This window comes from Copadichromis virginalis, linkage group LG12, assembly GCF_057382275.1.
Source record: "Copadichromis virginalis isolate Kocher_CV1m ecotype Utaka linkage group LG12, C_Virginalis_male_GT1.1, whole genome shotgun sequence".
Classification (NCBI taxonomy): Eukaryota; Metazoa; Chordata; class Actinopteri; order Cichliformes; family Cichlidae; genus Copadichromis; species Copadichromis virginalis.
Window position 1 is genome coordinate 15,837,911 of NC_140629.1, and position 26,968 is coordinate 15,864,878.

The 26,968-nt window shown below is 40.1% G+C and overlaps 1 protein-coding gene and 1 long non-coding RNA gene across 3 annotated transcripts in view; one reads left to right on the plus strand and one right to left on the minus strand.

Moving 5' to 3' along the window:
- The window catches only part of adra1aa (adrenoceptor alpha 1Aa), a 42,719-nt gene extending 17,434 nt beyond the window's left edge, over positions 1 to 25,285 (plus strand). For both annotated transcript variants that reach the window (XM_085474959.1, XM_085474958.1), the window contains 2 exons: positions 2,751 to 4,230; positions 23,928 to 25,285. In XM_085474959.1, coding sequence (XP_085331085.1) covers positions 3,333 to 4,230; positions 23,928 to 24,469 — 1,440 coding nt within the window. In that variant the 5' untranslated portion in view covers positions 2,751 to 3,332 and the 3' untranslated portion in view covers positions 24,470 to 25,285. The remainder of the gene's footprint in view (positions 1 to 2,750; positions 4,231 to 23,927) is intronic.
- Positions 21,612 to 22,581, minus strand: LOC146696708 (uncharacterized). Its single transcript, XR_014923325.1, has 2 exons — positions 22,251 to 22,581; positions 21,612 to 22,160 (listed from the first exon to the last, which is right to left on the minus strand). It is a non-coding gene; the product is annotated as an uncharacterized LOC146696708 (long non-coding RNA).
- Positions 25,286 to 26,968: the final 1,683 nt, after the last annotated feature.

The window sequence follows — 26,968 nt, forward strand, 5'->3', positions numbered from 1 at the left end:
TTATCATTCTGTGAATAAGAATAATAACGACTGACCAAAGCATCTAAAAATAGCCGCCGCGTGGAGAGCAGCGAGGAGAAAGAAGCCGTTCATTTCAGTAATAAGTTTACTTTATTGCTGATAAAGAGAGAGGGGGAGCGTTTACCAATCTACCTTCCTGTGTGAAATTAAGTGCGCCTTGGCTTTCCTGAGTGTTACGGTTCAATTTATTTTCTGCTTTACAAAGGTGGGAAGGGAAGCCAAGCTCGACAAGAATAGAACCTACGCTGGTGTCGTTATTAAAGTTAGTGATGAATCACCCTCATGCATGAATCACGCATTAGGAATATACTAATTTTATGCATGACGGGTGATTATGAAATGAAAAAGAAATAGAAATGCATAGGGAAAATAGCATATTGTCAATATTTTTGGGACCTCGGCTTCCCTCATAAATTTTGAAAAGCTTTTTTTTTTCTTTTCGGGGGTCTCCCCTGCCCTACTAACATTCCCCCTAGCTCCCCTGTAGTTTGACCGGGCTGGAACTGCACTTCTAATCCCCGATAAATGACAAGAAAACAAGCTTTTGTTTTTGTGTGATTTCTAAAGAAAATGAACTTCCTATCATGACAAAACAAGCACTGTTTTATCTCAGAATAATGGGATATGTCATGCCCTTATCGCGAGATAAAATCACCAAAAATAACTGCAAATGTTATGAGCTCCCATAAAGCAGAGGGGTCGATTCGGGAAATTGTGCTTCATTTTGTTAAATACATCTGTTATATTTTTCTTGCATGTGGAGCTAGTGCTAACAGACAATGCTCAACATTTAGGATGTTTGAGTCTGAAACTCCATGTTTGTTTGATATGATATTTACCAGGTGTGGTAAAAGGTGCTTGTATAAATGGGTGAATTAGGCATGTTATGTAAAGCTCTTTTGAGTGCTCAGCTATAGTAGAAAAGTGCTATATAAGATTATATGATGAAGCTGTGCTGGACTGATAACTTCCTGGTAGGCAGATTTATTTTTCTTGGGACTCTGCCATGTTATGACAGTGGTATCAATATTTTGATCTAGCTTGGCATATTTTCCCAAGATGTCAAACTAATGTGTTCTTTACAAACATAAGGAGCACAGACTGTGACAACCCTTAACAAATGGTGGAGCTGTAATAACGTGGGTTGTTTTGACCTGTGTCTGTATAAAGGTCGTGGTATGATATTGATTTAAAGGAGGGATCAAGAGCAAAGTCAAGCATATCCTGATGTATTATAGGTCACTTGAAGAACATATAATACACACCGAGCCTTCTGATTGCTGCATTGTTGAAACTTCAGCTATTGTGGTTTTGGCTCACTGTGTATTGTAATGATGAAGTGGTATTCCACATACTGGGAAAAAGAAAGTTTTCACAGGTATCTGTGCAGTCCTGTGAAAAACTAAGTACACCCTTACTGCTTCTATCCAAATTGTGAGGGTAAGTAGCATCTTGGTTATGGTAATCAATGCACTACATCAGGGGTGTCCAATTCCAGGCCTTACGGGCTGGTGTCCTGCAGGTTTTAGATGTGTCCTTGATCCAACACAGCTGATTTAAATGGCTAAATTACCTCTTCAACATGTCTTGAAGGGTGACATCTAAAATATGCAGGACACTGGCCCTTGAGGCCTGGAATTGGACACCCCTGCACTACATGATCAGGAAGCACGAGAAACTCTATAAAAGTAAATATTTTTGGCAGTTTCCTGGCCAAGAGCAGTCAGGTGTGTACTAACAAAATGCCACAATCCAAGAAAAATTCTCCACAAGTTCTCAGATGATCAGATGCTCGGAGAAATTGAAAAACAAAAAACAAAAACAAGAGCTACAACTCAGCCTTTACAGGCCCTAAGTTAGCATGTTCAACACTTAAGTTCATGACAGTACAATTAGACAAAGAATGAACAAGAATGGCTTGTTGTGAAGTGTTACCAGGAGAAAATAGCTCAGGTTTGCAAAGTAGCATATGAACAAACCACTTGAACAATGTGCTTTGGATAGAAGAGACCAAAGTGCAGCTGCTTGGCCAGAATCCACAGGACCACATTTGATGAAAACCAAACACAGCTTATCAACACCTCATAGAACTGTCAGCACGGTGTGGAGGGCTGATGATTGGGGCTTGTTCTGCAGACACAGGACTTAGGCACCTTGTAATCATTGAGCAATGAACACTACTGTATGCAAAAGTATTTTAGAGTCAAATGTGTGACCCAAACAGCACAATGGTGGCAAAAGCTGTTGCAATAATTCAGTCAAAGTCCAGACTCCTCCAATCTGGTGCTGTGGGGGAACCTTAAAGAGAGCTGTCTGCACACATAAATGAATGCACGCAAACAGAGTGGGCCAAAGGTCTTTGATAAAAATGTGAGAAACGGATGAAGTTGAACAGAAAAAAACTTTATTCTAGTTACTGCTGCTAAAAGCAGCTCCACAAGCTAATGAATGGGGTGTTTTTCACCAGCCTGTATAGTCCTGTGAAAAGTTTTCACAGAACTGTTAGTTTCTCAGTTTGTTAGCCTCACTTTGGGTTGATCCCATTATCAAGACGAGACAGTGGTGACATTGATTTGACAACAGCTGTGGCTCAGACATTGTCTCCCGCCCACCTTCTTGATAGAGCTGAGCAGCGGTATACAAAAAAAACAATGAGCTGAACAAGGATGAATGCTTTCATGTTTCACTGTATGTGACGGACGTGTCTTCTTCTGTTTCTCTTTTCAAAGGCGCTGGACGTTACTGAAGCTGAAGCTGCGTTCAACACACAAGCCTGGATGTTGATTTCTCACCTGCTGCTCCCAGGAAAACTGGTTTCAACAGACTTTCATTTTCAGTCCAAACAGTGATTTTTTTCATGTATTTTTTTGGTTCAGAGAACATTCAAAGACTTCCTAAATCGCTCACCTCCAATCTGTCTCTTGTATTTGTAATGCATTTTTAACAGTGGTTTGTACCAGCTGCATAAAAACAGTCAGTTTTAACATCATTAACATTTTCAAGATGGATTACTCGATTTTAGCTCAGTAGTTTTCGTTTGCATATATTATATTTCTCTTTCAGTGGTTCTGCATGCAACTTGTCCTTTTATTTTCCTTGATGCATTGCCAACGTAATGGCTCATTTGCTCGAGGCATCATCATTCAAATTATGTTTTGACAAGACAGACTTAATGTGATCATTACTCTAATGGCTTTTATGAGAATGGCCTGATGTCTACTCTCTCTAGTAGTGAACTTAAATAGGTGTGCGCTTCAGTCTACCACTTCTGCACGGGCCAGTTGTTGAGTACCAGCATTGTACTGGAACTAATGATTCCTGTGCTGGACAATATGACCCCAGCTCCCCTGACACAGAACTGTTCCAACTGCAGCCACGTTTTAGTCCCAGAGCTCAATGTGGTCAAGGCTGTGGTTTTGGGTCTGGTGCTTGGTCTCTTCATTGGGTTTGGAGTCGTGGGAAACATTCTGGTGATCCTCTCGGTGGTTTGCCATCGAAACTTGCGGACAGTCACGCATTATTTCATAGTTAATCTGGCAGTGGCAGATTTGCTGCTGAGCTCCACCGTACTGCCGTTCTCTGCCATTTTGGAAATCCTGGATCGATGGGTATTTGGACGGGTTTTTTGTAATGTTTGGGCAGCTGTGGATGTGCTCTGCTGCACGGCTTCTATCATGAGCCTCTGTGTAATATCTGTGGACCGCTACATTGGAGTAAGCTACCCCCTGCGTTACCCATCAATCGTTACAAAACGCAGGGCTTTCTTGGCACTGATGCTGCTCTGGGTGCTGTCTGTCATCATATCTATTGGACCTTTGTTTGGCTGGAAAGAGGCGCCGCCCGAGGACGAGTCCATTTGTAAGATCACAGAGGAGCCGGGCTACGCGATCTTCTCTGCAGTGGGCTCCTTCTACCTTCCTCTGACCATCATACTGGTAATGTACTGTCGGGTCTATGTGGTAGCTCACAGAGAGAGCCAGGGCCTGAAAGAGGGCCACAAGACAGAGAAGTCCGATTCAGAGCAGGTGATTCTCAGGATACACCGAGGCAATGCAACTGTCTCAGATGACGAGGCCCTTCGCAATCGCACACATTTTGCTCTGAAGCTGCTGAAATTCTCTCGTGAGAAGAAGGCTGCCAAGACCTTGGGCATTGTGGTTGGCTGCTTCGTGTTGTGCTGGCTCCCCTTCTTCCTGGTGCTACCCATTGGTGAGTATTATCATGTTCATCTTGCATGTAATTCCTAATGTCAAGAGCCAGATTTCTCAGGGCAAATCAAATTTTAACCAGAGCAGAAAATATATTACTTACAAGACTGAAAGGGAATACCTCAACAGTTTGGAAAGGAAGGTTACTTTACTTCAGTGCAATTTTATTTTATTTATATAGCACCAAATCACAATGACAGTCACCTCAAGGCACTTTATAGAACAAGGTAATGACCCTACAGTAGTACAGAAAAAACCCCAACAATCAGACAATTCCTATGAGCAAGCACTTTGGCGACAGTGGGAAGGAAAAACTAGCAAAACCAGGCTCAGGGAGGGACAACTACTGCTGCAAATGGTTGGGGGGAGATGGGAGGAAGGCCAGGCAAAAGACACACTTTGGAAGAGAGACAGAGATAATTAATAACTAATGATTAAATGCAGAGTGCTATATAAGCACACAGGTATTGCAAAGAAGAGAGTGAAGAAGAAACACTCAGCAGCAGCTGAGGTCTATTGCAGCGTAACTAAGGTCAGGGTTCAGGGTCACCTGATCCAGCTCTATCAAAAAGGAAAGTTTTAAGTCTAATGCTAAAAGTAGAGAGGGTGTCTGTCTCAATCCAAACTGGGAGCTGGTTTCACAGAAGAGAGGCGTAAAAGCTGAAGGCGCTGCCTACCGTTCTACTTTTAAATACTCTAGGACAACAAGTAAGCCCGCAGTCAGAGAGTGAAGAGCTCCATTGGGGTGATACGGCACTATGAGGTCTTTAAGATAAGATGGGGCCTGATTATTAAAAAACCTTGTATGTGAGGAGAAGGATTGATTCTGGATTTAACAGGAAGCCAGGGGGGAAAAGCCAGTTAGGGAAAAATGTGCTCTCACTTTCTGGTCCCTGTCAGTTCTCTCTCTGCAGCATTTTGGATCAAATGAAGTCTTTTCAAGGAGTGAAATTTGAATCCTGACACCACTCGGGGGCAAATATGAATGAATAATATAGACAGACTGAAAAAAGTGGACAGCTAGCCAAGCGCTCTTCCAAGCTTATGAACTGACTCTTTAAACGTTTTTGTTTAATGGATTTGAGAACCCGGGTGTAAAAATGGGAAATTACGGTTTCATTGGATCTGGTGTTGTCACCTGCCTTAACTCCTGCCTCTGGTTTCCCATTGAATGGACAAATACTCTCATTTCATCTAACTCTCAGTATCAATGGGGGGAAAAAAAGCATATTTCTTAGAAATGTCACTGGAGCACAGACAGTCAATGATACCCTCTGCAACCATTTAATCAATAACGTTTCACAAATTAAAAATAGGTCCATATATGTGATTACCTACTCCTACGCATGAGTCAGACCACTTTCAGGAAGCAATTCAACATCTGAATTTATTCCCATTACATACTCATTGATCAATTTATTCTACGGTCATGTTTTTAAGTGCTGGCTAATTTCATAGTTAGATGATGTTAAGTGAATGCCTCCTTTGTGGGATGACATTGAGGTTACTCGCATTCAGATGAGCTTGTGGCCTCTGGAGTGCTGTAGTAAATGCTTTCGACTCGGCCAGGTAGTCGTTCTATAAATAGGCTCTATAAATCTTTCAGATCACTGTCATCCTCCACTGCTCCCCGTCTGTAAGGCAAGGCAAGGCAAGGCAAGTTTATTTGTATAGCACAATTCAACAACAAGGTGATTCAAAGTGCTTTACAGAGACATTAGAAACAAGAACAAATAAAAAGCATGATTTAAAATTGATTAAAACAAGCAAATAAACTAACTAACTAATTAACAAACAAACAAACAAACAAAACAGTATATAAAATCAAAACAGATAAAATCAGAACAGTAGATAAAATCAGTAGTTAAATGTAAGTTTTGAAATTTAAGCTTAAAGTGTGGATTTGGTGCTTTATTCAAATGCAGCTGAGAACAGGTGAGTCTTCAACCTGGATTTAAATAAACTGAGTGTTTCAGCTGATCTGAGGCTTTCTGGGAGTTTGTTCCAGATATAAGGAGCATAAAAGCTGAATGCAGCTTCTCCGTGTCTGGTTCTGACTCTGGGAACTGATAAAAGACCGGATCCAGATGACCTGAGGGATCTGGATGGTTCATACTGGGTCAGGAGGTCATTGATGTATTTTGGTCCTAAACCATTCAGAGCTTTATAGGCCAGCATCAGAACTTTAAAGTCTATCCTCTGACGGACAGGCAGCCAGTGTAAAGACCTCAGAGCTGGACTGATGTGGTCCACTTTTTTGGTCTTAGTGAGGACTCGAGCAGCAGAGTTCTGAATGAGCTGTAGTTGTCTGACTGATTTTTTAGGTAGACCTGTAAAGATGCTGTTACAGTAATCAAGCCTACTAAAGATGAATGCATGGACTAGTTTTTCCAGGTCCTGTTGAGACATCAGATCTTTTATCCTTGATATATTCTTGAGGTGATAGTAAGCTGACTTTGTTATTGTCTTAATGTGTTTTTCTAAGTTTAGGTCTGCATCCATCACTACACCCAAATTTCTCACCTGGTTTGTGGTTTTTAGATGTATAGATTGAAGTTCTCTGGTGACCTGTAATCGTTTTTCTTTGGCGCCAAAGACTATTACCTCAGTTTTGTTTTTGTTTAGCTGGAGAAAATTGTGGCACAACCAGTCATTGATTTCCTCAATGCATTTACCAAGAGCCTGTACAGGGCCTCGGTCTCCTGGTGACATTGTGATATATATTTGTGTGTCATCTGCATAGCTGTGATAGTTTATTTTGTTGTTGTTTATAATCTGTGCCAGTGGGAGCATGTAGATGTTAAACAGAAGGGGTCCCAAGATGGAACCTTGGGGAACTCCACATGTGATACTTGTCTGCTCAGATGTGAAGTTACCTATTGATACAAAGTATTTCCTGTTTTCTACGTATGTTTTGAACCAGTTTAGTACAGTTCCTGAAAGACCTGTCCAGTTCTCCAGTCGTTTGAGTAATATGTTGTGGTCAACTGTATCAAATGCTGCACTGAGATCCAGTAAAACTAGGACTGACATTTTTCCACTGTCTGTATTCAGACATATGTCATTAAACACTTTGGTCAGAGCGGTTTCAGTGCTGTGGTTCTGTCTAAAACCTGACTGGAAGGCATCGTAGCAATTATTCTGTTTTAAGAAGTAACTGAGCTGTTGAGAAACTGCTTTTTCAATGATCTTACTTAAAAACGGGAGATTTGAGATCGGCCTGTAGTTGTTCATTTGTGTCTTGTCAAGATTGTCCTTTTTCAGTATAGGTTTGATTACAGCAGTTTTTAGTGGTTCTGGAAACACACCTGACATTAAGGAAAAGTTGACGATCTGTAACAGGTCTGACTCTAAAGTCTTTGAGACCTTTTTGAAAAAACTTGTTGGCAGGACATCTAAACAGCAGGAGGAGGAGTTCAGTTGACCTAAGATGTCCTCCAGGTCTTTGCTGTTAATAGGTTGAAACTGTTTCATGGTGTTTAAACAGTTTTTTGGTGGACACAGTACATATCCTGGATCTGCTGTTGATGTACCAATTGCTTGTCTAATTTTTTGGATTTTTTCAGTGAAGAATTTGGCAAAGTCATTGCAGGCCATGGTCGAATGAAGTTCAGCTGCCACTGACACAGGAGGGTTTGTTAGCCTGTCAACTGTAGAAAATAAGACCCGAGCATTATGGCTGTTTTTAGTGATGATGTCAGAGAAGTAGGACCTCCTTGCACTCCTCAGTTGTAAATTATAATTGTGAAGTTTCTCTTTATAAATGTCATAATGAACCTGGAGGTTTGTTTTTCTCCATCTGCGCTCAGCTTTCCTACACTCTCTTTTTTCTTTTTTCACCAGTGTGGAGTTTCTCCATGGAGACTTTTTCCTTCCAGAGATAACCTTCACCTTAATGGGAGCAATAGTGTCCATTACATTTAACATGTTAGCATTGAAGCTATTGACGAGCTCATTGACTGACCCTCTGGGCAGGTCAGGTGTTAATGGGAAGACCTGGTTAAAAATTGCACTACTGTGTTCAGTTATACACCGTTTTGTGATCACTGTTGTTGATATATTTGTGTGGGCTGAGATTTTACTTTCAAAGAAAACACAGTAATGATCAGACAGGCCCACATCAGACACAGTAACCTTTGAAATGCTCAGGCCTTTGGAGATCAGTAGGTCAAGAGTGTGTCCTCTATTATGTGTGGCCTCTGTTACATGCTGAGTCAGCCCAAAGTTGCCCAGAGTGTTACTCAGGTCTTTAGTCCCTTTGTCCTGAGGGTTGTCCACATGAATGTTAAAATCCCCAGCAATAATTACACAGTCAAAATCAACACAGATCACAGACAGCAGTTCACTGAGGTCATTAAAAAAGTCTGTGCAGTATTTGGGAGGCCTGTAAACATTAAGAAACACAACTTTGGATGGGGCCTTCAGCTGTAAAGCCACATATTCAAAAGACTGAAAACTTCCAGGAGATAGTTGCTTACATTGAAATGATTCATTAAATAAGACAGCAACCCCTCCTCCTCTCCTGCTCGCCCTGACCTCACTGATAAAACTGTAGTTAGGAGGGGTCGTCTCGATGAGAACAGCTCCACTGTTACTTTGGTCCAACCAAGTTTCAGTTAAAAACATAAAATCAAGGCTGTGCTCAGTGATTAAATCATTAATTAAAAATGTTTTCCCAGCTAGAGATCTAATGTTTAATAAAGCCAACTTAAGTGTTTTAGAGGTATTACTTGTCCCCTCGTGTTTGGGAGCAGTCTGTGGCACACAAGGTATGTTTACTATGTTTAAAGATCTTTTAGAGTGCAGCTCTCTGTGTTTTGACCAGGCCACATGTCTCCTGTCACCTAAAAGTACAGAAATTTTAAAACCTTCTAGTAAACAGGGTCCCAGCTTCTCCTGGGAAAAGTCATCACTGCCATAATCCTCACAGCCCGGACCCTTCACACATCACGCATCAGACTGCGGAGACAGGGCATGGGACAGGGAACTAAGGGGGGCGAGGCTGGGCAATGTGACTTCGATTGCTCTGTTGAGGGTGGGGCTCGATGGCGAACCTTTGGCCGCTCTGGTGGGGGGTTTATGGGGGACAAAAAGGGATTGGGACGGGGGGTAGATCTGAGTCTGTAAACAAAAGGACTAAAATTGAGACCAAGATATATTTCAAACCAGACCCTTGAATGGCATGTCGAGCCATTTTTCTCCCTCGTGTTTGTGACTCCCTTCATCATGGGGGCAGATCTTTAGTGACAGATAAAGCCTTTCGGACTGAGGCCAGACTTCATATGATGGTCTTTAAGTCTTCAAGTGCGCCGGGTTCAATGAAGATGAGCTCAAAGGGAAATAATCAAACGACTTGTAGACCTGTGCGCTGCAAGTGCTGTTGTCAATCATGCAAAAAGGAAATCTGAACCAAGTAGATATGAGATACGGCAAAATCCTAACAAATCCTGCAGGGTTTGTATTTATTCCATGCTCTCATGCTTGTAAATATAGCTGCCACCATTTGGCTGAGTAGCTCCTGACTGGGAAATGAGGCAAAGCCTTGGCTCACGAATGCTCCCTTACTAATACTGGCGTCACAGTGCATACCGCTGCCACATAAGTCTGTGGACAATGATAGATTCAGCAATGAATCACAAAGCACTGGTGTAGTTCTGACGTGTACAGCTGGATAAGTCTTGATTGCATCATTTCGATTATGGAGTAGATATTATTTAAATTAATATCCATAATAACTGTGGGCTGAGAGGCAAGACTGAGATAGTCTGGACATGTGCAGAGGAGTGATAGTGGATACACTGGATAAAGAATGTTGAGGATGGAGCTGACAGGCAGGAGGAAAAGAGGAAGACCAAAGAGAAGATGTGAAGTGAAGCCAGGCATGCAGAGGGTCAGTGTGACAGAAGAGGATGCTAGGGTTAGGGGGAAGTGGAAGCAGATCCAATGTAATAATTACAAGACTTTAATTATGGAAGTAATTTAAATGGGTGTTAAAAGGCTCTGTATCTATCTGTGGATTGTCCTTGATATGTACCGAGTCCTTCTTTGGAACTACAACACGTGCAAAGCATCAATCAGTTTATTTTCTTTACCATTTAGCCAGTTCAGGGTCAGGTGGTGGGGGCTAGAGCCAATCTCAGCTGACAATGGATGAGAGGCAGAGGACACGCTAAACAGGTACCCAGTCCATCATGGGGATAACACAGAGAGACAGACAATCACTCACTCACTACCACACCCAAGGCCAATTTGGCATCAACAGTTAAGCTAACAACAATCTCTTTGGAAGGAAACAGGTGGCTGAGAGGCGACAGTGTCACCGTAGCGTGAAGCATGCCCTCGCTGACATAAAGAACAGCTTCACAGGGTGTCCTCGTGTTATCGTGATATGTTAAGAAACTGAAGATGAACTGAAATGTTTCCTGTCTCCAGCCCCAGCCAGGAGTCTTTATTCTTAAAAACCTCTGACTCAGAGTGTCAGTGGGTGTCGAGTGTCTTTTTAAACTAGAGATGATGAACCTTTTTTTCCCCCCTAAGAGTTATTTTTGGATGTATTGAGAAGAAAGACAGGAACTTTGGGAGAAAGAGCAGGGAATTACACACAGCCCTGTAGACACATGCTGATAAACATTTTTAAATGAACAATGGGTCAAATATCTATGTGTTAGGTGGTTCTTATTTTATTCATCTATCACACATACACTGATGGTTGCACTGGAGGCTATTTGGGGTTCGGTAACTTCCCCCGGGGACACTTCAGCATGCAGCCTGGAGGAGCTGTTGATTAAATTTTCCGGTTAGTAGACAACCCATTCATGTTCTATACTTAACTTAAATCAGAAAAAGACTTCAGTGGACTGAAGTCTGATAAAAGTGAAAGAATGATAAAAATGAGGCTTTAGGAAAAACATGCATCCTGCAGTTTGAAGTTAAAATATTTCCCTAATTAAAATATTTTGATTATATTCTACATGTTCCATTTGATTGCAGTGAAATAAACACACCTATTAATCCAGCCAAAATATTCTCAGCTTAATTAACTTAGTGTTGGGTCTTTATTTTTTTATTATTTTAGTTATAAAAAGAGAAGTTTATTGTTGGGGCTCTTTTACTTTGGACAAGCACATGTAATTTAACTTTAAATTCTCAAATTAAAAACTGAAAAAAAATGTTAGTTGAATACAGTCATCATTCATTACTCTCATCTTAAATGAAACATGTACAAAAAACATCAGCCAAACAGCCTGAAATTAACTTTCCCTTTTTAGCAGATTAAAGCAGATAAGCAGATTATGACCACCAGCGCGATAGTTAATAACCCAGCTACCAACTTGTGGTGTCGCAGATTTGCTTTTCTAACATGAAGGTAAATAAAACAGAAGCTGCACAATTTAACTGTGACAGAGCAAGGATAGTATTTTAGCAAATGTCTGTAATTTACTGCAAATATGGAACTTTTACCAACACGCCCACTCGGAACACTAAAATATTACTGAAGCATATGGACAAAAGTACTGGCCCACCTACACATTACACCTACAGGAGCTGCTTGACCATGGAAGACCATGCCACAACGCTCACGGCACACAGTTTTTATGCTAATGTTGATGCCAGAGGAGGTTTGGAGCTCTGCAGTCATGAAGTCAGAAGAGCGTCAGATACTTTTACGCACTTGGTGACCCCGCTACGTAACTTCACGTGGTCTGCCACTTCGTGACCGAGTTGCTGTGCCTCCTAAATGTTTCCACTTTGCACAAAATCACATGAAAGTGGCTGTGATATATCTAGGATGAAAGAAATTTCACAGACTGACTCGTTACAATACTACCATCTGTTACAGCACCATGCTCTTTAAAACATTAATTCTTTCAGTAGTTTTACAGGTAGACTGCATGGATAAATCTGTGGCAACAGGACTGAAAACACATGAATTCAAAGTTTAAGAGCTATGGCCTTTTTGTCCATACATCATACTCAAATATGTACTCAAATTTAAAATGGAGATGATGTAATCTGCAAAATAGCCAACACATTGTTCACAAAGTCACAGAAAGTTAAAAGTCTACTCTCAGTGTGCACACAGTACATTTAAAACACAGGAGTTGTGGCAACACAAGCACAATCTTTCCCTACAGCCTGCTCAGCTCCAGCATGTATCACGGATGGTTAAGTTAAGGTGGTCTGAACTGGACTTCTAGGGAGAGATGGAAAAAAATAACATTTGCACAGGAACCAGTCCAGAGTTACAAATGGAGATGACCCTGCAGGGGAGATGTCATGGAGCTTTTTAATCACACGTGAAGTGGTTTTGGCTGTAATGTGATTGGCTGCGGGGTACGAGCTAAAAGAGTGAGAGTAAGGTAACGGCTGCAGGGGACAAAGAAATCTTCAAACCTGTGTGAGAGAAGCTGTTTATGAATTTAGCCTCTGCAGACAATTAACAGCAGGAAGGGGTACAGACTTATCAAGGTTGCGTAATAGGCAGCGTTAGGTGATTGGGTATGCAGAGGCCATCTGGCTTGCTAGCCTAGCCCGCTAGGAGAAATAAGACATGCTTGCCAGGAGCAACACACTCAGCAACCAGACAGCAACGAGGAAAATGCCTGAAATTTCTTGTGAGACCGAAGCCAGTCACCTGCCTACACTTCACCCAACCTTGCTAGAGGCCTAGTGTCAGAACTCTGTGCTCAGTTTGGTTTGCTTCAAGTTAAACTCAAACCTTAAAAACCTCACTGCTGAGAAAACAACATAAACTAGAAAGTGCATTTTCTGAAGAAACTGCAGTGTGAATGCTTGAATCTGAATGTATGCACTGAAATGAATTAATTGCTGAATTTTGAGTTAAAAATATTGAATGAGATAAAAAAAAACAAAAAAAAAAAAAAACGAATTTAACCTGAAAACAAAGGTGCTGAACTGCTAAAAGCTGAAGGTTACACAGAAGGAGGAGTTGGAAAAAAACTGAAAATGTTTTAAATGTAAATTAGAAAACCCTAAGAAATGAGAAAAGAACATTTAGAGTCAGAAAACATCTGAATGAATATTAAAAGGTCATATTCTTTGAATCACTGAATGACTAAAATGTGATCCCTCCACTTTGATCCACACAGTTTAAAAAATTTAAATGCCTGAGCTTTGAAAGACACTGTGTTGGAAAGAGAACAATAATGGCGACAATTTGAGGGTAAAATGATGGCTGTAACACTGTGGACACAGCAGCAGTTGAAAGAGAAGTGTTTAAGATGAATTTTGGCAGAGTGGCAGGCAGAGCTCGTTAAGCAGGCAGGTGTGAGCCTGGTTGCTATAGTGACCGCACCCAATGGCTCCATACACACGTACACAGACATGCGCCTCACTTTTGCTGCTTAAAATGAACAGAAAAGTCAGGCCGAAACAAATCGCTCCCAAATGAAAAGTAAAAGTCGTATTGACAAAATTCTTTCACCGTGAGCGACAGCAATGTCTAGTCTACCTAATTCTCAGTTTTCATGCCTGTGGAGTTTATTATATGGACGTGGTGACAGTGTAAAGACACCATGCTCTTCTGATTTTCAAACGAACCTTCTGAGCCATTTTAACATTAGAGTCTATGGAAGAGTTGGAGGGAGGAGGCTGTGCATTGGTGACATTTATGAAATAACCATAACACCTAGTACAATAGTAAACACATTGGATGAAAGAGGACAGCCATGGCTACGTTTTGAGGGTAAAATCATACCTGTAGAGCAAACGCTGCGGACACAGCAGCAGTTTTAAAAAAGATTTTAAGATTAATTTTGTTGCTCCTCTCACTCTAGCAGTTGAGCTGCCTCACTCTAGCCCCAACATTCCGTCCCATACACACCCATTATAAACTCTGAAACGGGTGAAAAAACATCATGAAACTTAAACTGGAACTGAAGAAAAAGTATAATAGATATTGAAAAGATAAATACAAGTTGAATAGTTGAATGTCTTGTCTTCGTTTTAAAGTTTGAATGGTGGCTCTATGTCAATGTATGTGGAAGTAGATACAGTTTAAAGAGGAGGAAGTTGAATGAGAATTTGAAGGGTCTCCCCATTGAAATACATTATAAATTTTTGTTGAAAAAAGTTGAATAAAATTAAAAATATAAATGTTAAAAATGAGAAAAATAGAAGCAATGTTGTCCAAAAGAATAGGAATCTAACGGTGTTTGAATGGTTTTTCTAAGTTGAACGGTTTTGAAGGAGTAGGCTTTCAAAAAACGTACGGAATAGATAATAATAAAATAGAATAATAACTAGAAAGTGCATTTTCTGAAGAAACTGCAGTGTGAATGCTTGAATCTGAATGTATGCACTGAAATGAATTAATTGCTGAATTTTGAGTTAAAAATATTGAATGAAATTAAAAAAAAAATCAAAAAATCAAATTTAACCTGAAAACAAAGGTGCTGAACTGCTAAAAGCTGAAGGTTACACAGAAGAAGAAGTTGGAAAAAAGCTGAAAATGCTTTAAATGTAAATTAGAAAACCCTAAGAAATGAGAAAAGAACATTTAGAGTCAGAAAACATCTGAATGAATATTAAAAGGTCATATTCTTTGAATCACTGAATGAAGAAAATGTGATCCCTCCACTTTGATCCACACGGTTTAAAAAGTTTAAATGCCTGAGCTTTGAAAGACACGGTGTTGGAAAGAGAACAATAATGGCGACAATTTGAGGGTAAAATGATGGCTGTAACACTGTGGACACAGCAGCAGTTGAAAGAGAAGTGCTTAAGATGAATCTTGGTACAGTGGCAGGCAGAGCTCGTTAAGCAGGCAGGTGTGAGCCTGGTTGCTATAGTGACCGCACCCAATGGCTCCATACACACGTACACAGACATGCGCCTCACTTTTGCTGCTTAAAATGAACAGAAAAGTCAGGCCGAAACAAATCGTTCCCAAATGAAAAGTAAAAGTCGTATTGACAAAATTATTTCACCGTGAGCGACAGCAGCTTCTAGTCTACTGAATTCTCAGTTTTCATGCCTGTGGAGTTTATTATATGGACATGGTGACAGTGGAAAGACACCATGCTCTTCTGATTTTCAAACCAACCTTCTGAGCGATTTTAACATTAGAGTCTATGGAAGAGTTGGAGGGAGGAGGCTGTGCATTGGTGACATTTATGAAAGAACCATAACACCTAGTACAATAGTAAACACATTGGATGAAAGAGGACAGCGATGGCTACATTTTGAGGGTAAAATCATACCTGTAGAGCAAACGCTGCGGACACAGCAGCAGTTTTAAAAAAGATTTTAAGATTAATTTTTTTGCTCCTCTCACTCTAGCAGTTGAGCTGCCTCACTCTAGCCCCAACATTCCGTCCCATACACACCCATTATAAACTCTGAAACGGGTGAAAAAACATCATGAAACTTAAACTGGAACTGAAGAAAAAGTATAATAGATATTGAAAAGATAAATACAAGTTGAATAGTTGAATGTCTTGTCTTCGTTTTAAAGTTTGAATGGTGGCTCTATGTCAATGTATGTGGAAGTAGATACAGTTTAAAGAGGATGAAGTTGAATGAGAATTTGAAGGGTCTCCCCATTGAAATACATTATAAATTTTTGTTGAAAAAAGTTGAATAAAATTAAAAATATAAATGTTAAAAATGAGAAAAATAGAAGCAATGTTGTCCAAAAGAATAGGAATCTAACGGTGTTTGAATGGTTTTTCTAAGTTGAACGGTTTTGAAGGAGTTGGCTTTCAAAAAACGTACGGAATAGATAATAATAATAAAATATAATAATAAAGATTAGAAGAACAATACTGTGAATGCTTTTCAAGCATTCACACTAACTAGAAAGTGCATTTTCTGAAGAAACTGCAGTGTGAATGCTTGAATCTGAATGTATGCACTGAAATGAATTAATTGCTGAATTTTGAGTTAAAAATATTGAATGAGATTAAAAAAAAACAAAAAAAAAAAACGAATTTAACCTGAAAACAAAGGTGCTGAACTGCTAAAAGCTGAAGGTTACACAGAAGAAGGAGTTGGAAAAAAGCTGAAAATGTTTTAATTGTAAATTAGAAAAACCTAAGAAATGAGAAAAGAACATTTAGAGTCAGAAAACATCTGAAAGAATATTAAAAGGTCATATTCTTTGAATCACTGAATGACTCAAATGTGATCCCTCCACTTTGATCCACACAGTTTAAAAAGTTTAAATGCCTGAGCTTTGAAAGATACGGTGTTGGAAAGAGAACAATAATGGCGACAATTTGAGGGTAAAATGATGGCTGTGACACTGTGGACACAGCAGCAGTTGAAAGAGAAGTGCTTAAGATGAATCTTGGTACAGTGGCAGGCAGAGCTCGTTAAGCAGGCAGGTGTGAGCCTGGTTGCTATAGTGACCGCACCCAATGGCTCCATACACACGTACACAGACATGCGCCTCACTTTTGCTGCTTAAAATGAACAGAAAAGTCAGGCCGAAACAAATCGTTCCCAAATGAAAAGTAAAAGTCGTATTGACAAAATTCTTTCACCGTGAGCGACAGCAGCTTCTAGTCTACTGAATTCTCAGTTTTCATGCCTGTGGAGTTTATTATATGGACGTGGTGACAGTGGAAAGACACCATGCTCTTCTGATTTTCAAACGAACCTTCTGAGCCATTTTAACATTAGAGTCTATGGAAGAGTTGGAGGGAGGAGGCTGTGCATTGGTGACATTTATGAAAGAACCATAACACCTAGTACAATAGTAAACACATTGGATGAAAGAGGACAGCCATGGCTACGTTTTGAGGGTAAAATCATACCTGTACAGTAAACGCTGTGGACACAGCAGCAGTTTTAAAAAATATTTTAAGATTAATTTTTTTGCTCCTCTCACTCTAGCAGTTGAGCTGCCTCACTCTAGCCCCAACATTCCGTCCCATACACACCCATTATAAACTCTGAAACGGGTGAAAAAACATCATGAAACTTAAACTGGAACTGAAGAAAAAGTATAATAGATATTGAAAAGATAAATACAAGTTGAATAGTTGAATGTCTTGTCTTCGTTTTAAAGTTTGAATGGTGGCTCTATGTCAACGTATGTTGAAGTAGTAAGAGTTTAAAAATGAGTAAGTTGAATGAGAATTTGAAGGGTCTCCCCATTGAAATACATGGGAAATTTTTGTTGAATAAAGTTGAATAAAATTAAAAATATAAATGTTAAAAATGAGAAAAATAGAAGCAATGTTGTCCAAAATAATAGGAATCTAACGATGTTTGAATGGTTTTTCTAAGTTGAACGGTTTTGAAGGAGTAGGCTTTCAAAAAACGTACGGAAAAATAAAATATAATAATAATAAAGATTAGAAGAACAATACTGTGAATGCTTTTCAAGCATTCACACTAACTAGAAAGTGCATTTTCTGAAGAAACTGCAGTGTGAATGCTTGAATCTGAATGTATGCATTGAAATGAAATAATTACTGAATTTAAGTTAAAATTTTTGAATGAGATTAAAAAAAAACCCGAATTTAACCTGAAAACAAAAGTGCTGAACTGCTAAAAGCTGAAGGTTACACAGAAGAAGAAGTTGGAAAAAAGCTGAAAATGTTTTAATTGTAAATTAGAAAAACCTAAGAAATGAGAAAAGAACATTTAGAGTCAGAAAACATCTGAAAGAATATTAAAAGGTCATATTCTTTGAATCACTGAATGACTAAAATGTGATCCCTCCACTTGGATCCACACAGTTTAAAAAGTTTAAATGTCTGAGCTTTGAAAGACAAGATGTTGGAAAGAGAACAACGATGGCGACGTTTTGAGGGTAAAATGATGGCTTTAACACTGTGGACACAGCAGCAGTTGAAAGAGAAGTGTTTAAGATTAATCTTGGCAGAGTGGCAGGCAGAGCTCGTTAAGCAGGCAGGTGTGAGCCTGGTTGCTATAGTGACCGCACCCAATGGCTCCATACACACGGACACAGACATGCGCCTCACTTTTGCTGCTTAAAATGAACAGAAAAGTCAGGCCGAAACAAATCGTTCCCAAATGAAAAGTAAAAGTCGTACTGACAAAATTCTTTCACCGTGAGCGACAGCCATGTCTAGTCTACCAAATTCTCAGTTTTCATGCCTGTGGAGTTTATTATATGGACGTGGTGACAGTGTAAAGACACCATGCTCTTCTGATTTTCAAACGAACCTTCTGAGCCATTTTAACATTAGAGTCTATGGAAGAGTTGGAGGGAGGAGGCTGTGCATTGGTGACATTTATGAAAGAACCGTAACACCTAGGACAATAGTAAACACATTGGATGAAAGAGGACAGCCATGGCTACGTTTTGAGGGTAAAATCATACCTGTAGAGCAAACGCTGCGGACACAGCAGCAGTTTTAAAAAAGATTTTAAGATTAATTTTTTTGCTCCTCTCACTCTAGCAGTTGAGCTGTCTCACTCTAGCCCCAACATTCCGTCCCATACACACCAATTATAAATTTTGAAACGGGTGAAAAAACATCATGAAACTTAAACTGGAACTGAAGAAAAAGTATAATAGATATTGAAAAGATAAATACAAGTTGAATAGTTGAATGTCTTGTCTTCGTTTTAAAGTTTGAATGGTGGCTCTATGTCAATGTATGTGGAAGTAGTAAGAGTTTAAAAATGAGTAAGTTGAATGAGAATTTGAAGGGTCTCCCCATTGAAATACATGGGAAATTTTTGTTGAATAAAGTTGAATAAAATTAAAAATATAAATGTTAAAAATGAGAAAAATAGAAGCAATCATGTCCAAAATAATAGGAATCTAACGATGTTTGAATGGTTTTTCTAAGTTGAACGGTTTTGAAGGAGTAGGCTTTCAAAAAACGTACGGAATAGATAATAATAAAATAGAATAATAATAATAAAGATTAGAAGAACAATACTGTGAATGCTTTTCAAGCATTCACACTAATAATAAAGATTCGAATAACAATACTGTGAATGCTTTTCAAGCATTCACACTAATAAAAGGGAAAAGCAAAAGAAAAATAGCTAGCACAAAGACTGATAGAAAATCTGTTTAATTATATACCATGGCAATCCATTCATATTTCATTTAAAGGTCATCTGCAGCATTCATTTATTTTTTTTCCAGTTTTTCAAGTTAAGGGCACACAGAGTGCTACATAATATTAATAATAAAAAGAATATAAAACTGAAATACTATACAAGTAAATATAACCAAAATGATACTAAAACTGAAGATGATAAGAAAATGAATGAAAAGGATTTAAATAAAACTATAATATCTCAGACTGGTACTTGACCAAGTGACCAAGCAATCAAGCCTTACTACCTTTAAATGAATTTTACTAAACAATTTTCTAGCATATTTTAAGACTGAAAGCATTCCATAATATAGACTCACTGGCCACTTTCTTCAGTACACCTTGCTAGCATTGCCTTGGTCCCCTTTTTTCTTTACAACTGCTTTAATTCTTCATTGCAAAGATTCAACGAGGTGCTGGCGATGAGATGTGAATCTCCTGTTCGGCCACATCCCAGAGGTGCTCTATTGGATTGAGATCTTATGACTGTGGAGCCCATTAGAGTCCAGTGAACTCATTGTCATGTTCAAGAAACCAGTTTGAGATGATGTGCGCTTTGTGACATGGTGCGTTATCCTGCTGGAAGTAGTCACCAGAACATTGGCACACTATGGTCATAAAGGGATGATGTCCATCCCTATATGACCACATTACTCAGTCAGTGACAATACTCAGATATGCAGTGGTGTTTAAACGATGCTCATTTGGTAATAAGGGGCCCCAATATCCCCTACATCATTACACCACCAGCAGAAACAGCCTGAAACGTTGATACATGAAAGCACTGATCAGTGCTTTCATGTTGTTTATGTCAAAATCTAACCCTACTGTCTGATTGTTACAGCACAGGATTCTTCTTGTCTTCTCTATTTTCCCTTTTTCAGAGAAAATCTGAAAAAGTCAACTTCAGCCTGTCATCTCGACCATGCATATATATCTAAATTCATTGTGTTGCTGCCATGTGATTGGTTGACTTTTTTTTTTTTTTTGCATTAACAAGCAGTTGAACAGGTGTATCTAATGAAGTGGCCACGAGTGTATGGAAGTAATAGTCTTAATACAGATAGTACTGTCAAAATGAGCAACAAATAGACAACCTTTGTTTCCTTATTGCAGCTGAAGGCAACATAGCACGAATAAGAGTTATACAGGCACTGATTATATTTAAATTGAGCTTAAATATGATTAAAATCAGTTTGAAAAACAGGAAACAAATGGGTTAAACAAAATAACAATAAACATAATACATAAGCACCTAAATTAGATTAAAAATTTGGAAATGTTACAGTTTCAGAGATTTATGGAAGATTTTATTTTTATTTTTTTGGCCCTTGATGTAAATATATGGGGACATTTGCTTATTTTCTTTCCAATGATGGCAGCTTCCATGCTGGTCCCGTCTTCTCTATAGTTCTTGATATACTTTAATGCAGTCTTAAAACTCTTTGAGAAATTAAGAACAACAAAAACACGACATCTAGAGCTCTGAACACACAGCGTGCTGTATATCCACATTCAGGGAGCGCTGATCATGTGATCATATTCATCACTCTTACATATGTCGCACTGTTCAGATTAAAAGTGTCAGTGGATGCAGACGCTAAACCGGATTAATATCACATCCCATGCAAGCAGCTGGCTGGAAATTTTCAATCTGAATGAATTCAATCAGCAGAAAAACAAAAAACAAAAATGTGTGCATTCAGCAGCAGACACCGCTGCATCATTGAGTGCGTCAACACATTCACCCAACAGTTGCACTCCTCTTCTATTTTTATTCCAACAATGAATCTATCAAGGGGTACGGGCAATTATAGAATTGGGGGGTTTTGGCACAGCTGGGGATAAAATGCATTAGCTGCATAGCCAGGCACAAAATAATTTGCTCTCCAACTCTCTCCGCCTCTTCTTTCTATCCATCTCTATATCACAATCACATTTTTTTTTCTCCCGAGGCTTAACCCTCTCAGGAGCTTGGCCAATAAAACATTTCACAAGGCAGCTTCTCTCCTGCCTCTGAAAATAGATGGCAGATAGACAGATATAGTGCAGCCACACAAGAAGTCAGCCGTTTCATTATTTTAATGTTTCACTGCCAGCCACTGAATACAATGAGGACTAGGCCTGCATGTAATGCGTCCATTAAGCCATTACCTTTGCCACTTCATTAAAGATCCCACTCACATTCCCCGCTCGCTCTAATCAAAAGCAGCACAGTATCCGGGATCAATTTTAATAAAATCCTTAACCTTGGCGGCAAAGAGGAAGCTTCTATCAAGTGGAACTTGGATAAAACAATTAGAAATAAAGTGTGACACGTAGACGGGTGAAGTGGTGTGATTTCCAACAGCTTGGGATCATGTGTTCTTTTTTTTTTTCCATATATTTTTATTGAAATTTTTTATAGTACAATACAAACAAATGTGAACAACCTCACATTCACACATCCATCCATACATCAGACCTGCCTACATCACATTCAAATGTAGAAATGAGCATAGTTCTCACAGTAATACAAAAATACAATGGGTTAGGATAGACAAGATTTTCCCTTCCTTCCCTTCTTCTTTTCCTTCTTTTTCATAAATGTCCTTCACCTCCACTCCCTAAAATTTCCATATATGGCTTCCACATATTCACAAAGTGTCACGGTCTGGCTGGCAGACCGTGGGGATGCGGGGAAGGAGGAGGACCCAGGCGCGGTGCTCTATGTATAAACAGTGTGTTTATTTACAGAGTGGAACAAAAACAACAATAAATCCCTGTGTTCTCCCAGACTCCCGTGTCGTGTCTCTGCGTGAATAGTTCGTGTCTCTGTGCTCTCCGCTCCCGTGTCAGCACCCCCCGGTGCTCGCTGCTCTTCGTGCCTTCCACGCTCCTCCTGCGGGAAACAATAGACGCAGCCGTCAGGACACAAATAACCGCGGGCATACACTTACACACATTAACTCAATTCAATGGGACGACTAACGTGGAGTCTCAAGGAAATGATCCCGCGTCGGTGGGAGCTCCAACTCTCTCCTAAGTAGCTCCCCCGACGAGGCCTGATCAGCAGCAGGTGTGTGACTTCGGGTGTGGCCAGTCCTTCCGCAGGGCCACACCCCTCAGGCCTGCAGGTGGCTGAGCTCCATCCTCCAAGCATACCCGCAGACACACACACACACACACACTCAAATCTACAAGCATGGAGAAGAGCAGCAGCAACACCAAAATACATATAATAATAATCATATAATACATGACTGCTCAGGGATCCTGGGTCGCCCAGTCCCAGGACCCTGACACAAAGTCCCATTGTTTGCCCTTGGAGGGAGCATCCATACTCCTCCAACATAGCGCAATGGCTCTTCTGGCTTGAAGTAGTCCATAGTCCAGTAATTTAGTTTTTTTCCCCGATTGCTTAAATTCCCTTGGATATATTCCAAGTACACAGAGTTTTCCTTTTAAAGGGATTTTTACCTTAAACACTTCGGACAGATATTTGATAACATCTTTCCAAAAGTCCTGGATTTTAGGACACTCCCATAGACAATGAAGAAGAGTTCCTTTTTCAACTAAACATTTAGTACAGATGGCCGGAATATCATTGGACATATGATGAAGCTTGACAGGTGTTATATAGGTTCTCATGAGCCATTTATATTGCAGTAGTTTAAAGCGTGTGTTTATTGTTTGTTTTTGTGCTTTTAAGCAAGCCTGGTTCCAGTCATTTTCATCTATGTCCTCTTGGATCTCCCTTCTCCAAGCATCCAGTTTATCTGCTGCTGAGTCTTTGGAGGAAAGCATCAGTAAATTATAATATATAGAGAGAAAACCTTTCCCTTTTGTATTCTTAATGCATACCTCCTCTATTTTTGTCAATGGTGGAAGTTCAGCAATCCTTTGCAGTTTTGATGACAAATAGTTTTTCAATTGTAAATATTTAAAAAAGTGCTTTGGGGGTATTAAATATTTTTTACACAACTGATCAAATGTGAGCAGCATGCCATCTGCATATAGGTCTTTAATTTTTTTTAATGCCTTTATTTTTCCATATTTTAAATCCTCCATCACTTTTACCAGGCGTGAACTTTTCATTTCCTCAAATAGGGGTAAATTGCGAAAGCGATGGAGGATCGCCCACATATTTATGAGCTGCATGCCAAATTATAATTGTATTTTTCAAGAAAGGGTTCCTTGTATTTTTTTTAATGTCTTAGTGTCTGAAGAATATAGAGAAGTGTGTAAGGGAAGATCTGGAACAGATTTTTGCTCAGGGATCATGTGTTCTTTAAAAAAAACACAAATAGAGCACAGCATGTAATTGGAGCTCTGAAAACTGGCTCAAATTTGGTTTAGCCACAGTAACAGCACAGCTTGAGGCAGCGTTGGTCAGTTAACCACTTCAATCCAGACTGAAGCAGCTCAATAACTACTGGATGAACTGTTATGAATTGCATATCCGGAGGATGAGCGCTAGTGATTTGTCCCGAGAAAGGTGACTAGTAAAATGTCTTGAATGGCAGATTCTGTTTAGGTGTGCGAAACAAACATTGTGCGACAGAATGCTCCCACAGATTTATATACCTGAGGGCCACATCATCCCCGAGAGCTCCCAGTCATCTCTATCTTTTATTATGTCTCTGATGTGTGTCTGATGTCCCTGCAGGTTCAATCTTCCCTGCATACAGACCTTCAGACACCGTCTTCAAGATCACCTTCTGGCTCGGTTACTTCAACAGCTGCATCAACCCCATCATCTACCCATGCTCCAACCAGGAGTTTAAAAAAGCTTTCCAGAGTTTACTTGGAGTTCACTGTTTGAGGACGACTCCCAGACCACACCACCATCATCAGAGTCAGATGCAGGGTCACGGCCAGCCCCTCACCCTGGGCCTCGACAGCAGGGGGCCTCCTTCTCGGCTCAGCCCCTCCTCCTCCATGGCCCTCTCGAGAACTCCTTCCTCCAGGGACAGCCGGGAATGGAAGGTCTTTTCCGGAGCCCCCGCGGGCGATTCTGGACCAGCTGAAACGAGCAGAGCGAAAGTGGCCAAACTCTGCAATAAAAGCTTACATCGGACCTGCTGCTGCATCCTCAGGGCCAGGACTCCCACGCGGGAGTCCGGCTGCGCCCACCCCACCTCCACCAGAAACCTTCCCACCATTAAAATCCATCAGCTGTCCCTATCGGAAAAAGGAGAGCCAGTATAGCCACTGTATCGCTTCATCCATTTGTTATGAGTAGCCTTTCAAGGTCGCACATGAGAATAAATGCCCTTTTCCTCCGTTAACATCACAATGGAATGAGCTGGTGGTGAAATAATGGCTGCTTTTACATTTCAATTTCAAATTTCATCTCAGCTTTGAAAGCTTTCTGTGATTTTTTTTTAATCTTGATGTTATCACAAGAAAGCAGATTTTTAGCTTTGCACTGCAAGATACAGCTAATAAGGGAAACGATCAAATCTGGGAAGTGCTCGTATGAAGAAAAACCAAAAAGAGCAAAAGATTTTCTATATGTTTACACATTTTATATTCAAGAAAAGCAGTTGAAATGTCTAAAGCTGTGACGAGGGGGGCTCTTATATATTGCATGAGTTCGACAATAATTTCTGAAATGCTGATCAGTGGTGCTCCTGTTGTCTCCAGATTTTGCTTCCTGCTCCTGTGGTGAAATTGTTGCTTGTGTACTGCTCTGTACACAGTGGAAACCGAGAGACCTCACATACTTCTGTGTCACATACAATAAATTTGTAAGACATACTCCTAGCAAGGGATTCATGAGGACATTTTTGGACCTTTGTGTTATTTATTCTCTTTGTTTTCTTTTTCTTTTTAAAATGTTCTTTTTTCTGTCAAACTGGGTTTTATTTGCCTAATATATAGCCCCTCAGCATTTCTAGTTCATCTATTCACATTCCCACAATTACATGTACCTCTGAGCTGTGCCAGATGGATGTCTTAATATACTTGAGTGGAATTTTAACTGACCTTGTGGTTGCTGGCCTCAATCCTGACCGACTCCAAGCCTCTTAGAAAAATTTACCAGATTTAGCGATGTCATGATAAGTCACACACAGTCTCAGGCTTTCTTCTCTCAGTCTCTACTCTTTGTGTTTCTGTCCTTTTTTTTGGTTTTTGTTGGGGGGTTTTTTAGCCACATTTCACACAGAAAGAAAATCTTTGCTTTGGCCTTCGTCAGGTCTTCGGTGTGCGCTGTCTAGTGTACTTCTTCTTATGTGAGTGTTCAGTGGGAGTTCCAGACTGCAAAGTGTCTTTGTTTACGCAGAGGCATCAAAGGGCAAAGGACAACCTCTGCCAGCGCTATCGATTTGTTTTCTCCTGCTGCTCACTCTGTAGCACCATGGTGTACTCTCTTTGTGGGTGCGAGGAGGAAGAGATGCGCTCGGCATCTTTAAGCCAGTCTTCCTCTCTGTACGCTGGAGTTCAGTCGTAAAAGGGGAGTCGACAGCTTTCAACCCCAGGGGAGTGCAGCCGGAGTGCTCATCTGTGTCCGAGCTGTTATTGACTGTGAACCTGTAAATCACACGTCCCTGCGCAGATGCCATTAGGAGTAGAGCTGCCAGCTCCAGCAATAACGTACAGATGGTACAGACGACCTAATTCACATCTCCCTCTGTTATCTCTCCATAGAGCCCTGGGATTATAAAGAAAAATCTCAACCAGCAAAATACCTGTGTGCAGCGCTTTATAAAGTTATACCATCTTCCAAATGCAATAGCTGCAATGAATACTATAATTAGAACTTAGGGGTTGTGGGAGTCAGACGCAGAGTGGAGCAGATCAAGAGCGATTCTCCTCTGTTTCACCAGAAACACCCACTGTTTTTATCCAGCAGCCTAACACCGTGTATTTAGGGTTAAATTCCAGGGTATGCCATCTTCGCTATTCTTTATTGTGCGTTTGCTCTGATAAACTGAAAAAAAGTGCAGACAATCACTACAATCACTGAACCTGAAGAGGGAATAAATGTAAGGCTTACTGCCTTCACTTACTTGTGGATGATGTTGTGGTCATGACAAATCAATTCTGGGAGGGATTGTGGTCTTATAATAGCACTGTCTGTTTCACTGGATTGACAGCAAAGCAAGTGCTGCTGATGACTCATGGTTGCACTTCCCCAAGAGGGTTTAGCTTTGTAAACTCCCTGATGTGTTTTTTTCTTCTTCTTCTTCCTTTCTAAAGCTTTCATCAGTGGGTGAAGATGTTGACATAAAAGGATTCCCCTCTCCGGTTTAATCAGTGCGCTCATCGTGCGCACTGATTTGACAGTTGTCCATATATTGGACAACTGTCAAACAGCCAGGGGCTTCACTCTACATAATCACAGAAGTTTTTAACTGATGTGAGCATTCAGTGTGACGGAGATGTCATGTTCGGTTCATTTTTGCTGGAAGCATCCCTGTGGGAAGAAGCGACTGAGGAGCTGGAACATAAAAGGAGAGTGAGAACCACAACCCTGTGGCTCCACCTAGTGTCTCACTGCCTCTCTGCATGCACGTCCACATAGATCCTTTTGCAAAGGATTGTTACAGAGTTGCACATCCTTAAAAAAGTCCCCGGAAACGATGGTACAATATATAAAAGCACTAGTCCCAGTGAATCAATTACAGTTAATTTATTTCAGGATATTTTAATCAGGAGATTTACTTAAGTAAAAGTATACAAGATAAAAACAAGCTGAAGGAA